General features: G+C 45.7%; 1 protein-coding gene across 2 annotated transcripts in view; it reads left to right on the forward strand.

Moving 5' to 3' along the window:
* TMEM154 (transmembrane protein 154) overlaps positions 1-13,735 on the forward strand; it is a 41,689-nt gene that overhangs the window by 8,789 nt on the left and 19,165 nt on the right. For both annotated transcript variants that reach the window (XM_005607816.4, XM_070261483.1), the window contains 2 exons: positions 11,184-11,441; positions 11,532-11,570. In XM_005607816.4, coding sequence (XP_005607873.1) covers positions 11,184-11,441; positions 11,532-11,570 — 297 coding nt within the window. The remainder of the gene's footprint in view (positions 1-11,183; positions 11,442-11,531; positions 11,571-13,735) is intronic.

The raw sequence follows: 13,735 nt of genomic DNA on the forward strand, positions 1-13,735 counted from the left end.
GTGGCAGGTGTCCCACATATAAAGTAGAGGAAGATGGGCACGGATGTGAGCTCAGGGCCAGTCTTCCTCAGCAAAAAGAGGAGGATTGGCAGCAGATGTTAGCTTGGGGTTAATCTTCCTCAAAAAAAGAAAAAAAGGGGCCGGCCCCATGGCCGAGTGGTTAAGTTCGTGTGTTCTGCTTTGGCGGCCCAAGGTTTCACCTGTTTGGATCCTGGGCGCGGACATGGCACCACTTGTCAAGCCATGCTGAGGCAGCATCCCACATGCCACAACTAGAAGGAACTACAACTAGAGTATGTGACTATGTACTGGGGGGCTTTGGGGAGAAGAAGAAGAAGAAAATGATTGGCAACAGATATTAGCTCAGGTGCCATCTTAAAAAAAAAAAACTAAATGAGAAAAAAATCATAGGATTATATTAACAAACCCAGAAAGAGTGAGCATAGCATGTCAGTAGCTCGAGCAGCAGCACTAAAATTCCGAGGACGTGGGGCCTGTTAGACCGTCTAGGATGGAAGGGCAGGATTGACTCTCTTTCAAGGCACAATAGGATCAGAAACTAGCCAGCCTGGGAAACCTGTCAAGGGCTTTGCTGACCCTGGAAAATCCAGCCACCATTTTGCTCCCCTCAGACACCACTTCAAAGACCTCAGGAACTTGCTTCCTTCTTGAGCCTCTTGTAAGAAAACCTCAGACAATAAACAAACTTCTGCTCCCTCCTCCCCATGGGCTGGCGATGTGGAACTTTCCCGTCCCTCCTGCTGCTCATGGTGAAGGTACATTAGCCACTGAGAAGCCCACATCTGCTTTCCCTGCTTTCTTGGTCTCTAATTTATCACAAACATCTGTCTATCACTGAGCACACCTGGTTTATCCAGCAGGCAGCGTGTCTCTGTTCTCTCTTCAGAGGGAGGCTGACAAGGCAGGCAGTCTAGGGAGAGGGCAAGGGCATGGCGAGGAGCACTTGTTTTCAAGTTACTTTTTTTTTTCTTTTTGTGGTAAGGAAGATTGGCCCTGAGCTAACATCTGTTGCCAATCTTCCTCTTTTTGCTGACCAAGATAGTCCCTGAGCTAACATCTGTGCCCATCTTCCTCTATTTTGTATGTGGGATGCCGCCACAGCATGGCTTGATGAGCAGTGTGTAGGCCTGCGCCCAGATCCAAACCTGTGAACCCCAGGCTGCCAAAGTGGAGAGCACAAACCTAACCACTATGCCACTGGGCCAGCCCCTCAAGTAACATTTTTAAATTATCATTTTGAAATTGGCTATTTAAAAAAGATATAGAAATACAATAAAAATAGGAAAGTTAATAATAACTATTATAATGATAACTTAATAATTAATGGCTAATATGATGATGATAATTCATTTAATAATCCTTTTAATTATGTTAATAATGGTAATAACTATCATTTAATAATCCTTTTTTTTAAGGTACTTTTGTGTCCTCTTATCCCACTGATTGTAGAAAGAATTTTTAAATGTTAAAAGTGTATGTATATTCTGTCCCATAAAAATACACACATTCCTTTAAACTGTCAAGTACTCTGGGCCAGAATAGGATTCCAGAGCACGAAAAGGTAGTCAGATGGGGAAAAATGCAGCTTCCCCAGGTGAGTAACTTCAAACCTGACACAGCCTTAGGGTCTGGGCAAGTCTGATGAACTATGAGCAAGCTTTCTCTAAAAAAGGCATCAAAATAAAAAGATTAAAACAAAAAAGACATCAGAGCATTGTAGGCCCCGCTGTGGGGCAGGTTTTAATCTGATAATAAATTGCAGCCACAGGTGTGCTTCTCAAGGCAACGAGGTAAAAATACAACCAGCCTTTGCCAGTAAATTCCCCGAGCAGACCTGCATCAAACCGTTTTACCAGACGACCCGTCCCCAAAAGAAACATTTCTTAACATTCTTTCCGTGTCCGGCAGTGTCACCTTTAGTTGGCTGACGGCTGAAGAGAAAGGTGTACAAAACCTAGGCACTGCTTCGCCTAAAGCGCCCTCTGCTCTGAAAGTCTGCCATTGACCTTCAGCGCCTTCACCTTGCCTCTGTTCAACCCGCTGTTTACTCTGAGCAGATCTTCTTCAAGTGAATATGTCAGGAAAAACATCCTAAGTGAATATTTTCACTTAATAAAAATTGTCAAATACATAGTAGGCAGAGCTTACAATGTAAACAAGGCTCCCTCCACTTGCCTGGTCCTGCTCCCCCCTGGTCTTCGCCTGTGGGAGACTGTGTGAAACACCACGAATGCCCTGGCCGAAAAAACAACAAAAAACCCACTAGGTACGTGAAGTTTCGTCATTAGGGATTCATAACTTCACGTTAAACAATTCCTCTCATTCCCCAGTGTTTTCTTTAAAACTCAGGTAGCTTTTGAGAGAAACCACTGAGAACACGCTGTGTGTTCCTGGAAGGCGGTGGGGGGGGGGGGGGGGGTGGTTGATACATGGGGAGGAGATCAGACTCTTGACTAAAGGTAAGAGGTGTACAACATTTCACCTCGCACTGACCTGCCTATTTCCCATCTCCTAGGCAACGCTTTATGGACCGGCTGCTGCACAGCAGACAGCATTGCAGGTGCTAGAGATGGATTTGGTACAAAACAGTGGGAGAGACAGACAAGAAACAAGTGCTCAAATGAAAGGATTTCAGATATAAACAATAAGTACTGTTTTGAAACCAAGTAGACTAGAGAACGGGCAGAGTGCTTCATGCTCCATCTGCGGTCCATGCAGCATGGTGGCCCAACACCAAGGAGCGACATTCATCTACTTGGTGTTAGCTCTCCCTGCATCAAACACGGTCACCCTCCCAGAGCCAGGCGGGGGCCTGAGGAGTCTGGTAAGGTCATTTGTTCCCATTTTGTTCCAGTTTTGTCCCTGGCCACATCACAGATCCCACAGATGCTGAAAATTGATCTTTAAAAAAAATTAGAGCTGAAGAGATAGACTATGTGATGCGTGCATGTGCCTACTGGTTTTGCTCCCAGAGCCTTCTTTCTGTGCAGGGTTCTCCAGTTGCCTTAAAGCTAGTAAGGACTGTCTTCGTGAACAATAGCAAACTAAAATAAACTCAACCGACTTATGATTTAACTCAGTAATTCTCAACCCAGCATATATACTTTCTGGAATCATTTGGGGAACTTTTATTTTTTGTGGTTTTGTTTGTTTGTTTGTTGAGGAAGATTAGCCCTGGCTAACATCTGCTGCCAATCCTCCTCTTTTTGCTGAGGAAGACTGGCCCTGAGCTAACATCTGTGCCCATCTTCCTCTACTTTATATATGGGATGCCTGCCACAGCATGGCTTGCCAAGCAGTGCCATGTCTGCACCTGGGATCCGAACCGGCGAACCCTAGGCCGCCAGAGGGGAACATGGGAACTTAGCTGCTGCGCCACTGGGCTGGCCCCTGGGGAGCTTTTAAAACATACCATTGCCCAGGCTGCAGCCTCAGATATCTTCAAGTAATTGATCTGAGCAGAACTTGAAAATCACTAGGAAAGTGAGACTAGCCCAGTGGTATGGTGGTTAAATTTGTGCACTCTGCTTCAGCAACGTGGGGTTCATGGGTTTGGATCCTGGGCGCAGACCTACACACCGCTCATCAAGCCATGTAGTGTCAACATCCCACATAGAAGAACTAGAAGGATTTACAACTGGGATATACAACTATGTACCGGGACTTTGGGGATAAAAAAAAAAAAAGAAGAGGAAGATTGGCAATAGATGTTAGCTCAGGGCCAATCTTCCTCACCAAAAAAAAGCATACCTTTAAAAAAGAAATCACCAGGAGATGCTGGTGCACAGTAAATGTTGAGAACAATAACATGTGTGACTAATGATTAAGTACAACTAAATGAGATTGTTTGGGCAACTTAAACCAATGGTTCTGAAATTATGGCCCCCAGACCAGCAGCCTCAACATTTTGTTAGAAATGAAAATTCTGGGGCTGGCCTGGTGGTGTAGTGGTTAAGTTTGTGTGCTCTGCTTCAGCAGCCTGGGGTACGCTGGTTCTGATCCCAGGTGCAGACACACAGACTGCTCATCAAGCCATGATGTGGCTGTATCCCACATACAAAACAAAGGAAGATTGGCACAGATGTCAGCTCAGCAACAATCTTCCTCAAGCAAAAAGAGGAAGATTGGCAACAGATGTTAGCTCAGGGCCAATCTTCCTCACCAAGGAAAAAAAAAAGAGGAAAGAAAAGAAATGAAAATTCTTGGCTCCATCCCGGACCTACTAAGTCAGAAATAGGAGCAGTGTCCAGCAGTCTGTGTTTAAGGAGCCCTCCAGGCGAATTCTGATGCAGGCTAAGATTTGAGGACCACTGATTTAAACTTCTAAGCTGTTCTGTGAACAGTGACCTTTGCTGGAGATGCAGGTTTTAAACTGCAACACGCATCTCTCTTATTCAGACTTATTCGAGAAGGCATGATTGTCAGAGTTCCCTCTCAAATATCCTGGCCAGAGTCTCTCAGGTGCTCGAGTCTTCAGGGATGACTTTTAAGCTATTGTGGTCCAGTGACAGAGTTGGCAGCTGTTGGGCAAGCCTTTGGCATCCAACTCCTGGATCTCTGACTTTTCACCAATTTGCCAAGAAGGAGCATAGAGAACAAGAGGGGAGAGAGATGCGGGGTGGCCCAGGGGAAGGCCAGAAGTGGGTAGGGTCTGGAGCAGCGGTCTCAACCTTGGCTGCACACTGGAGTCACCTGGGGAACTGTAAAAAATACTAAGGGCTGGGTTCACCCCGGATATTTTGATCCAATGGTTTGGCGTGTGGTCTGGCCACCAGGAGTATTAAAATCTCCCAGGTGATTCTGATGTGCTGCCGAGGCTGAGAACCACTGGGGGCCTCTTGGTTTGGTTGAATCTCTTCCTTCCAACACTCCTCTGGTTCTTTGCTGTATACGGAGATACAGGGGGAGAAAAAGTCGGCGGATTTCTTGGGTGTGGTTTCTTGAGCATCCTGAAATTCACGTACTGCAGTTACTCCACAGAGCAGGGCAGATTTGAACGCCTGACGTCTGACTTGTGTTTTCTTTCATTTCACTCTCTGAACCATAAAATCGCTTAAATAATTTGTGCATGGAGCCTACATAACAAATGAAAGAATGAGGCGTCTGATTGAGGTCCAACACACTCATGCTACCCTGAGTTTAATAACATCCTCTCATCATTGCTTTCGTTTACATTGTAATATCAGTGTGGCAATCGTTCAGTTGGTATAGGATACTTTTTGTTTTTAAACTTTAAAAGCCAGAGCTTGGTTGCACATTTCTTCCACTTTCAAAAAAACAGAAGTTCGCTAGTTTGCTTCACCGAGCACAGAGACATTCCACCAGCGATGATGCTTGGAGCAGTGATCAAGGGGAACGTGGCCGCCCTGCCGGGGGGCAGCCGGGCTCCCCTCAAGCATTGCCCTGTTTTCCCCCTTACAGGGGTCCCCCCAGAGACCTCACCAGATGTGTGAAATCTGCATCCCAGATGCGTTTGCATGGATATTATCAAAAATTGTTTGTAAGTGACTCTGCACATGTGTGGTTTATTGTTCAGTAATTTTAGGATTTTAGGATTAAAAGTAAGGGCAATATTTAGCTTAGTCTCATCACTCACGTGACCACTCCCATACCGCTTCCTAATACTCCGCTGTCTGAGCAGAGAGAGAGAAAGGGAGAATTCTAGGAGAGGTTGCGTTGGGGTCACTTGAGATAACCTTGACTGGCCCTCTCAAAAGGACGAGAGAGCGGCTGCTGGCCTGCTGCCCTGAGCCCTCACGCCAGTGATTCCACAGGCGGGTCACACGCAGGGTACAAAGCCAACCAGGCCCACCCTCACCTGGCCCTTCTGCTCTTAACGTGCTGTCCTCGTTCTTCCTTCTCTTCCGGACTTTTGCTGGCTGATGCCTCCCTCTTTTGACTCTCATGCTTGATCCTCTTTATCTTCTGCAGCATCTCCAGTTTTACCCAGGCTCACCCCCTTTTACCCTGAAATATGTCCAAATCCAGATAAGAAGATACAACAATAAAATGAACACGTTATAGCAGGCAGATGAGTCTCCTGGGGAACAGCAGAGAAACAGATACGTGTAGAGATGGGGGAAGAGAATGGGCGGAGAAGAGCACATCTCCCAGCACCTGGTGTGTGTTCGGCACTTCAGACAGCATTTTCACGATTAGGGTTTCCTTTGCTCTTCATGGGAACCCTATGGGATAGGCAGAGCTGATGGCCTCCTCTCTTGGCAACTAGGAAAGGGAGGGCTGGAGAACAGAGGGGCTGGTGCCAGGCCCCACGACTACAGAGGGCAGCTCCCAGGCTCAAGCTCTGCTCTTCTGAATCCAAACCCTTCCTTCCACAATGTCAAGGAGATGCCCACGAAGTCCACAGGCAACACAAGAAATGGCCCTGCACCTTCTGCAGGGTACACGCTCCAGATTCACTTCCTGAGACTTCTGGGCGCCTCTCCAGTGGTGCTGGACCCTTAAGTTTGTATAATGTCACTTTATCCAAGAAGCAGAGCCCGGCGCCTGCAGGCAATGACTGTTGACTATTATGGCCCTTAGCAAGTGTTTCTTAGAGAAGGCTGGACCCACAGGGGTGTCTGAGGCTGCGCCATCGGGTTAAGAATTGCTGTTAGCCCAGAGGCCACGGAGGAACTGCAGTAATGCTGGGCGGAAAGTCCCCTAGCCGCTGTCTGCGTTTCCTCTCCCATCCCTGTTCGTGACCTCTGGCTCCTCTCTGGTTTCCACCTTGGTTTTTTGTCTGCCTCTGGCTTTCTTCCTAACTCTCACCTATGTCCCCTTGGTGAGCCCCTCCTGGTTACCGATTTGATTCTATGGCCCACCCTGGTTTTCCTGCTCCCCTTTGATGACATTCGATGCTCCTGGCACAAACTCGTGGGGCTGATCCCCAATGTTTTCAGCGTCCCCCTGTACCATCACAGACCCCTTACATGCCCAGTCCTTCCCTGATTTAGTTTCTGCTGATGCTCACTGTGTGAGGACTGGGCTGGAGTTGTCTTGGAAAGGTTGTGCGGGCAGACCACCAGGAGCGGCTTGGTGCTAATCCCCTTCCTCTGCACCCAACGCCCTCTCCCCTGCTCTCCCCACTCTTGAGATGCGCTGCAGCATACATGTGCCCATGTGCACACTGAAGGATGCCGAGGGGTGTTTGTTGCAACATCATTGGGAAGTACAAAAGAAGTGACTTAAATCTCCTTCAGTAGGAATAGGTTATAATACGTCCAAATAATGGGAGGAAAAGAGAGTTCTCTGTACGCAGACATGGAATAATCTTCAAGATCAAATTTTAAGTGAAAAAAGCAAAGGGCCAAACAGTATATAAATTTTGCTACCATTTGTGTTAATAGAAGAAAACAGGAAATGATACTTATATTTGTATATGCATAGATTTCTCTGGAAAGCAGCAGAAACTGTGGTTACCTCTGGGGAAGGAAACCAAGTCACTGGGGAAAAGGGTGGCGGTGAAGTTTCCTTCCTGAGCTTAGTCCCATGTGTATGGTCCTTATTCAAAAATTATATTTAAAAAGATAAATGCTTTAGAATCAACACAGAGGCGTGGAAATACACGGCAGCTTGGGGACCACATTTTAGTTGTACAGATTAAAACATTAAACCATTAAGGGGTAAATAATGTCCAAATTCCCACAACTAGTAAGTTGACAGAGCTATGACTAGACCCCTCGCTGTCATTTGGCACCTATGCTCAAGGGAATGCGTCTTCTAAACCCTACGTATCAGTAGAACATACAACAAAAATGACAGAGTTATACCCCAGGGTGAGACATTTGAGACTCAGTTTCTTCATCTCTAAGTCGCAAACAGTAGAGTTGTTGTGAAGGTTGGATTAGATGGTGTGTGTTTATCCTAGCACCTGGCACACGCTAAGCATTTGATAAATGCCAGTAACGGTTACTGATCATTTTGAGGCTATTATGGAGTTGGTCGGGGCAGGCAGGGCTGTGAGGAAGGTTGTCATAAGAGTGCATGGAGGTGAAGGCTTGCAGGGTAAAGAAAAATAAAACACACAGAGAGAGAACACTTGGTTCTCAATTATTTAAATAGTCACTGGAGAATCGGAGAGAGTAAATGATGCTTAACCTGGAAAACATATATTAGGGAGTATGTGAGAGGGATACTGTGGAGAGAACTTCCAGCCCCTTTTCCTCCGAAATGCCACTAAGGGCCACCTGTGACCAGCATTGTCTCTCATGCTGAAAAATAAATGTACACAACTTGAGCCCATCTGGTGCGCTTCTTTCCATTTCTCTTTCACTCTCGATTGTCGAAATGCCCTCATTATTCTTGCTAGCTTATTTCCTTTCCTATCTTCTCTTCTTCTGGGGCCACGGGTCAAGTGGTGACTCAGGCCCTAAGTGTTCTACTGGGAGCTGGGTTTGCCTTGCTCGGAGAAGTGCTGACAAGATGCTGTCGTTCTGGGCAGCTTTGCCCACACCGCATCTGGGCTGTCAGCTTAGCAGGAGCCCCTGCAAAGCCAGGTTTCTGAGCACCGTTCCCCTCCCTTCCCCTTTGTGCCGGGAAGCCACCTCCTTACAGGCTGAGGGGCGAGAACGTGAGGTCCCCTCTCTTGTTCACCACTTTGAGATTTGTTATTATTATACTCCTGCCTGACTGGAAGGAAAATACCAGATGAGGTTCAAAGCTCAGGTTCTGCCATCGGCCCTCCTAGGTTCAAATCCTCACTCCTCCCCGATAGCTCGTGACCGTGGGCAAGTTGTGTAACCTCTTTGCCCCGGTTTCTGTCTGAAGAAATGATGAGGACAAAATGAGATAATCCGGGTAAAAGGCAGAACGCAGAACCTGAGTCTTAGTGAATTCTCTGTAAAGGTTAGCCTGAAATAGTACCAGCAGCTACTGCAGTAGCAGAAGTAAGCACAAGAAATACAAGGCCGGGGCCCGGCCCGGTGGCGCAGCGGTTAAGTTTGCACATTACGCTTCGGCAGCCCAGGGTTTGCCGGTTCGGATCCCGGGTTTGGACATGGCACTGCTTGGCAAGCCATGCTGTGGCAGGCATCCCACAAATAAAGTAGAGGAAGATGGGCATGGATGTTAGCTCAGGGCCAGCCTTCCTCAAAAAAAGAGGAGGATTGGCAACAGTTAGCTCAGGGCTAATCTTCCTCAAAAAAAAGAAAAGAAAAAGAAATATAAGGGTGGTCTGGGTATTTGAGGAAGATCCATAAGCGCTGACCTCAAGGAATAGGGTCACTACCTCCAACCACACATGTGTGCCATCCCCGTCCCCCACCCCATGCCCTCGCCCCACAACCGTCCAGTCTTCACTGGCTGGGTTACCAGTGAACAATGCTGTGTGGTCCCAATAGTTCTGAAAGCAGGATGACTTTACTGAGATTGTCCTCATGGACAAATATCTTTTCCTGATCCAGGGTGACACATCGCACATTGAAGCTTTCAACATATGAGTGAATACATTATTGACTTGCCTTATTTCAAAGACGTAAATATAAGACAAAGTCGCTTAACCAGGAAGGCAGATATTTTTTTAATCCTGCTCTTGGTACATACGTGTGAGGGACACCAGTTAGTTACACACTGCCATTTGTAATTGATTCTGATGGTTTTGGGTGGCATTTACTGACATGGTTGTCAAGTGGATTCTTGGTCTTGGGGGAAAGTGAAATGTTTGTCTTATATAACCCAAATAATTAGACGGTGCTCAAATGAAGATTTTTATAAATCAAATCAGAGGAATCCATTGTGCTAGAGTCATGCAGATAGATAAGTTACTGAATTGGCTCTCAGTGGCCAGTTGGGTCACTCTTTGGAGCGGTGACCTAACCTATAGTAACAGGGCACGGTTTAAAGCGTCAACTTCTCTGTTTGCATCGGACCTTTCTCCTTAGAAAGAACTTTCACATAAATTCACTCACTAGATAAGTTTCCCGTAGCCTAATCTCTATGCTCTTTTCCTCGATGGGCCCCACCTGTATGGTAGGCAGGTTATACCGTGATAGGACAGAGCCCTCAGCCTTTCACCGTGACCACTGCATAGCCAGACGAGGAAAGAATTTTCAAATAATCATCAAGCTACTAGTCCTTTCCTGTCCTGCCATGAGCCGCAGGATGATTTTCCAACACAATCTGACATTCGAACAGAATAAACTTGCCTGCGGTTTACTAATAGGGAAAGTCCTGAAGATGCATTTGGATTAAATAAATTTTAATATCGGTGCAGTTTCCCTAGCGTCTCAGGAAACTTCCCCCTGGAGAATTTCACTTTAAAAATGAGATACACGTGAATACTCTTATGTAGAATCCAGGAGGATTTCCGTCATATCGTCGCAGAGGCAGACTCAGTTCTCTGCAGAACGCGAGACCTGACGCTGAAACCTAAGCAGTCACCCCAATTTTAAAGAAGTCTTCCCCATCCATAGGTAAACTTTTATCAAAAATTAGGACACACACACACAAAAAGGGGGCCGGCCCCATGGCCAAGTGGTTAAGTTTTCGTGCTCTGCTTCGGGGGGTCGGGGTTCGCAGGTTTGAATCCTGGGCGTGGACCTACACACAGCTCATCAAGCCATGCTGAGGTGGCATCCCACATAGAGGAACTAGAATGACCTACAACTAGAGTATTCAACTATGTACTGGGGCTTTGTGGAGGGAAAAAAGAGAGGAAGATTAACAACAGATGTTAGCTCAGGGCCAATCTTCCTCACCAAAAAAGCATAGCTTAAAAAAAAAAATTAGGAAACAATGCATTGCTTTATATCTAAAAGTATTATATGGCAAGTACTTAACTTTCAGTAAATGTGAATTTCTATTTACTCAGAAATATTATTAAAATATCATGACACCCTATAGGAGGAGTCCTGGAATATAACACTTGACACGACAAAGCTTCTCAATGCCCTTTGCTTAAGCATCACTGAAACAGCTGATCGAGGCCAAAGTGCTTGCATTTGTGGGAGGTTTATCTCCGGCCTCTGATCCCACGTTCAATATACTCCCAGCTTGAGCTCCATTTATGTTAAATCAATACTTTGTGTCACATGGAACTGGAAGACCAAACACAGTGGATCAAGTTTATCCCTGGATGTACGCAGGATAAATTTAAAAATCATTGAAAACATAACATCCTAGCTTTGTCTCCCTGGCCATCTCAATTTTGTGTTTCCCCACAGATGTCGAAGGATCAGCACAGTCCGCAGATATGCCCCTGGAATTGGAAAGAACAGATGAAGAGGCTACTATTCTAAGTACATTTGCTGCAGTGACCACAGAAACGTTAATTACAAATACGAGTTCTACCCACACTGATGAGGGTGTAAATCAGTTAGAGTTTATATTAATGGTGTTGATTCCGTTGATATTATTGGCCGTCCTATTTTTATCTGTGATATTCCTCGTAACATGCTATAAAAGAAAAAGAACTAAACAAGGTAAATATTTTGTGTGTCCCCGTTTCGAGACAATTGTTCCATGTGTTAACGAACGATCAATAAAGCAAAATACTTTTTGCTTCTACACAGAGCCTTCTAGCCAAGGATCTCAGAGCGCTTTACAGACATGTGAGTATTTTCCTAACACCTGCCTGGCGTGGGGCATGGGGCAGGAGAAGGAACCGGGAGGTTTTAAAGTTAAGCTATACAAAATAGTAAACGATGAATGACGTATTTCAAGGAAATTTTCTAGAGTTTAAAAAGGCCAAATCGCTTTCTTTTTAAAAAAGAGAATGTTTTCAGCCTAAATTGAAATTTAAAATACACAGCGGCCATCCCTTTGCGTAATCCAGGTGAGGGCCCTGCATAATCTTGGCCAATAGGTCAATGTAACATTTCCTTGCTGTCAGGGCAGCGGGGGGGGGGGGGGGGGGGGGGGGGGGGGGGGGGGGGGGGCAGGAAGGTAAGCTGGTGAAGCAGTGGGTGGGACTGGGGTGAGGAACAGGAAGGCTGAAGACCTGGAGGCCATCTCCAGAGGAAGAGGGTCCTTACGTGTATATTTTTGTCACAGATATTGTTTTCTCCCCCACGTCACATCCCAATTTGGTCTTGAAAAGGCCTGAGTGAAGCATTGTTCCTATTCCCATGAAAGCTATGCTAACTTTTGTAATCCAACTCCTAATTGCCTAAAGATTACTACCATCAATCTGAAACCAATCTGATAGAAAATTCCCTAGGTCAGAGATGCACTTTGAGAGTGTTCAGTTCCAATCAGCGTTGTTCTGGGTCCAAAGAGGACTTAGGTCCTTCTGGCTTCTGCTGGTAAAAATGACTCTAATTAGATTTTTAAGTTGAAGCCTTTGGTCATTCCAAAAATCACTCCAGGGATAAGGATTTCTCTAATAAGATACATATTCATATGTGCAGACAAAACTCACTCTGTCCCTCACACCCGCTAACAGGGCACCTCTGGCTTTGAGATCATGACCTTGGCCTAGGGCCTCGCTCACTGTCCTTGCACGGGGAGCACCCTTCAGCTCTCAGCAGCAGCTGTAAAGTGTCCTTTTCCATTACGCCAGCAGGCACGGCATATGCGAGCTGGGGAAGAAGCGCTGGAGTGGATTTCCTTTCATGACAAGGGCTGACTTAATAGATTACAAGGAAATAGAAAATACATGTTTCTCCATGGCTTGAAATCTCAGGGTGACCTAATAACAGTGTCGTGTGGGAGCTCCTTTGTAAGCTGAAGAAAAAGAAAAAGCAAACAGGGCTGATTGGGTTCCATTTTTTTTAAAGTAGAGAAAGTAAGCATTTCCTGCTCAAACCATAGCCCACAGCTAGTCTTACCTCATGGAGTTATGGCGTTGGAGGGAGGATGGAGGTGTCCAGTCAGTGGTCGTGCTCTTCGGCTCTAAATCCAGAAAGGGGCTTTCCATTGAACTTTACTGTGAGAATCTCAAAGTTCAAAAGCCCTTCACGAGTGAGGGCTGGCCTCATCCCCAGACGTGGCCTGTGCATCCTACACTGTAGCCATACATGAAGCGTTTGCTCTTCCCCCAGCATGGTACATTCACGATGCCTCCATGCCTGATCGATGCTATTTCTTCTGTCTGAAATTTCCTCCTCGTCTGCCTGGCAAACTGCCACCGCATTCTTCAATGCCCAGTTCTAAAGTTTTTATGAAACCTTGAGTAATCACTCCGCAGGCAAAATTAATCACCACCTCTTCTGTGCTCTCACAGACTGTGGTCGCCCTTGTTGTGCACAGTATTTACATTGGCTTAAGATAGGAACTTGCCCTTTTTTGGTCTTTCTTTCTTACTAGGCTGTGTTCTATTTAAGGTCCAAGAGAAGCAAGAACTTGTCTTATTTATCTGGTTTAACAGCGTGGCACTGAGGCTGAGAGTGCAGACTCTAGAACCACATTGCCCAGTGGGCTTTCGCACTTCCTAGCTCTTTGACTTTCTGGTTCAGTTTCCTCCTCTGTAAAATGGGCAAATTCAATATCTACCTTAGAGAGTTATTGTGAGAATTAAATGGATTCATCCATGTAACGCACTTAGAAAAAACAGTACCTGGTATATTGTGTTAGCTTATTATCACTGTCCCTTTTACCTAACATAGTGGCTGGCCCAACACATATATTAGCCACTCAATAAATGTTTGTTGAATGAATGAGTTCGTGAAAGAATGTTAGAACTTTTTTTAAAGAACACCTATTCTCAGAGATAAAAACAAATTTGCACATTATCTTTAACACAAATTGGCACATTATTTGTAGTTTAAATATATTT

Source organism: Equus caballus, chromosome 2 (genome assembly GCF_041296265.1).
Source record: "Equus caballus isolate H_3958 breed thoroughbred chromosome 2, TB-T2T, whole genome shotgun sequence".
Classification (NCBI taxonomy): domain Eukaryota; kingdom Metazoa; phylum Chordata; class Mammalia; order Perissodactyla; family Equidae; genus Equus; species Equus caballus.